The sequence below is a fragment of the Cynara cardunculus genome (genome assembly GCF_001531365.2).
Source record: "Cynara cardunculus var. scolymus isolate 2C chromosome LG 4, CcrdV1, whole genome shotgun sequence".
Classification (NCBI taxonomy): Eukaryota; Viridiplantae; Streptophyta; class Magnoliopsida; order Asterales; family Asteraceae; genus Cynara; species Cynara cardunculus.
Window position 1 is genome coordinate 8,590,558 of NC_037531.1, and position 2,994 is coordinate 8,593,551.

The 2,994-nt window shown below is 36.8% G+C and overlaps 1 protein-coding gene across 1 annotated transcript; it reads right to left on the reverse strand.

The window, feature by feature from the left end:
• Positions 1-1,537: 1,537 nt before the first annotated feature.
• On the reverse strand, positions 1,538-2,913 carry LOC112510831 (DNA-binding protein HEXBP-like). Its single transcript, XM_025116181.1, has 2 exons — positions 2,520-2,913; positions 1,538-1,572 (listed from the first exon to the last, which is right to left on the reverse strand). Exons 1-2 carry the CDS (start codon positions 2,911-2,913, stop codon positions 1,538-1,540), a joined length of 429 nt encoding a protein of 142 aa, XP_024971949.1.
• Between the last annotated feature and the right edge of the window lie 81 nt (positions 2,914-2,994).

Here is a 2,994-nt window from a genome sequence, read left to right on the forward strand (position 1 = left end):
GTTTTTATGGTTGCTTATGTTTTTATGTTGGCTTAACACCTTTTGTTTCTAGAACAAATATACAGGGCATAAAAATAATAAATATATAGGCTTTATGTCTCTATGGAATTTTTTTCACATACCTTGCCAAAACAGTATCAAAAATTGTACATAGTGAAGTGCATATGAGGTATGTATATACATGGTAATGTCATTGTACATGAGGTCTGTATATACCTTCTTTTCCCAATTTTACACCCAAGACTAAGACTGGGTAATTTGTGCTGCTGTAGATGGTAGGAATAGACACGGTGTTTTGTTTGTAACATATTTTATATTCTTTTACTATACTCACATTTCGCTTCTATTTTTATGGTTGCTTCTGTTTTTATGGTGGCTTAAAACCTTTTGCATCTAGAACAAATATACAGGGCTTAAAAATATAATCAGTTTTATAACATAAAATCTATAATATAATGTAATAAAAGTGTCTTATATTTTTAAATATTTGAACAGTATTGTGCATTTTTAATTATGAAAACTATATCAATAATTTTTTATATTAAAATCATAATTAAAAAAGACAAAAAAGTTATAGAAGTTTTGGTGAAGTTGTCCCACATTGGAAGAGAGATAATAAAAGAATGACGGAGAGTTGTTGTAAAAAGAGAGAGATGTGAAAAAAGTTTGTAACTTTGTCTTCTTGATGATGAAGTTTGAGTGCATTTCTTTAGTTTTTTAAAATTAAAAAAAAAACATCTTTAAGTTTTATAATTTATAAGAGAAAACCTTAAAATTTCATAAATATCGATGGGTGAGCTTGATTCGAGTAGGAGTTCGAGTTTGATTCGAGTATGAGTTCGAGCTTGGTTCGAGCTTCAAATGAGTTTGAGCTCGAGTTTGAGTTTACAAAATTGCAATCGAGTTCGAGTCGAGTTTAATTTTTAACTACTCGCGAGTTTTCAAGTCGAGTTCGAGCTTGAAAAATGATTATCGAGTTCGAGTCGAGTATAATGATACTCGAGCTCGACTCACATCATTACACCCCTAATTATGTGGTCTAGATTGTTTCTCACCTTCTCGTAAATTGAATGCTTTTCAATTTAAACCTGGCCGTATACACACATGTATAAGGAGGATCTTTTCTCAACCAAAAAATATGTGAACCCGTTGGACTGATCATAATCATTCTCTAGTCATTAATTGTTATTTCGCATGTTAGAGTTAATGATTAAGGATACATAGGTAATTTTTCATTTTGTAAGTTACTTTTATTGTATTAAATGCGCTGTTTGTAACACTTCGGTTACGATTTCACCAAAACATAACATACGAGATATCATTTCCTAAGTAAACCACCAAAAGCTAATTATACTTTAATAAGTATTTCCAAATCCAAAACGAAAGCTTACAATCTTATAATTAAAACATTTTCCAACCAAAAATCGGGACAACATAATAACTACCCGGATATATTTACAACCCAAAATAGAAACTAGACATAATTGTATATATATACCAAGGTTTGGCAACGATCCCCAAACTAATCACGAACTAACTACACCGGGTTCTTGCCTTTATCTTCTTTCTTTCCTGAAAAAAAAGTGAACTAACGGAATAAGCATATGGCTTAGTGAGATAAATAGTCTAAACAAATGTTATTGAAATCAAGTCTATACAAATACACGGGAACCATAAACCAACCAATTGAATGGTTATATCAATGAATAATAAATTGAGAGTAACACTTACGAAATAAGGGTTGTCCATAATATAACCAAAGACCAAGTGCCGGAATCCAACAATTCACATGACATAACATGCTTATTWCGAAATGCAAAWTACAAGYAATTATCAAATGATACCAGGTCAATTWCTTTGCAAGGGACTAATATCATACGTTAGTCAAACGGTCTAAAGAAACATGTCGGAATAACCAAACAATGGAACACATAGGACTAGCAGGGAGCCCAACGTCACTGGGTATGCTCGAGCTCCTATGGTTCATGGAATACAATGCTTAGGACTGGCAGGGAGCCCGCCTTCATCTCCCGGGTATGCCCGAGTCCCTGTACTCGTGCCCCTCTTCACATTAGGCACCGAGTACGGCCAACAGACAACGAGAACGACTAGAATGTCTCACCGGTTCCTCCCCCTTCACCGGCATGTTGACATTCACCGTTTTCGRGAYGGATCACACAAAGTAATCYCCGTACTTCCGGTTTCACAAGAAATCAAAGAAACAATACCGACGAAATATATGGATATCCAAACCTACCGACACTTTGGAAGAATTCGTAATCGAGAGATCAATATGTACAAAAACAAAAGACCAATAAAGTCATGAAGAATTAACACACAATCTTTATATACTTTATCGGCATCCAAAAGTTCTCCGTTGAAAGTACTAACAGTGAATGGTTCATCAAGCATTGAAGGCATAGACTCTAAGAATCGGGTAAAATAATGCGACACAAAAGAATAAGTTGCCCCAGAGTCAAATAGTATACGTGCAGGTCGATCATTAAGAAGAAAAATACCAGTCACGACATCAGGCTCGTTACGTGCTTCTTCTGCAGTGATCTGGAATGCCCGCACATGCACCTTTGGTACCTCCTCTTTTTGAACGGAGGTTGTAGTCCCAGTCGGTCGTTGTACCGACGCTTTGCTTTCTGCTCCTTTTCCTCGTGGGCAGTTTCGCTGTTTATGCCCAAGAACCCCGCATGAGTAGCATGCTTCCTCCTTTCGCGGACAAGTTGTACGAACGTGTCCCACCTCGCCACAACAAAAACATCGTACACTGGATGGTTCAATATTGCATCGTCCAGCATGATTCTTGCCGCATCTTTGGCAAATCCTCGAGGCATTCGACTGTAAAGAGTATGCCTGAGGTGTAGTACGAGCTGCGTTATGCATCTGCCCCCGTCTTGACATTAAGAACTTGGGTGGTCGATGTGTTGGGACTGAGTTCGTCTTTCCAGTGCATGGTCGCTTTGCTGCCGGAACTGGATCATC

Bases quoted from the DNA above. Each gene is read 5' to 3' on its own strand.
- LOC112510831 (XM_025116181.1), bottom strand. From the start codon at position 2,913: ATGTCAAGACGGGGGCAGATGCATAACGCAGCTCGTACTACACCTCAG. The intron at 1,573-2,519 runs GTATTTTTCTTC...CTTTTTTTTCAG, and splicing joins CGAGCCTGATGTCGTGACTG to GAAAGAAAGAAGATAAAGGC.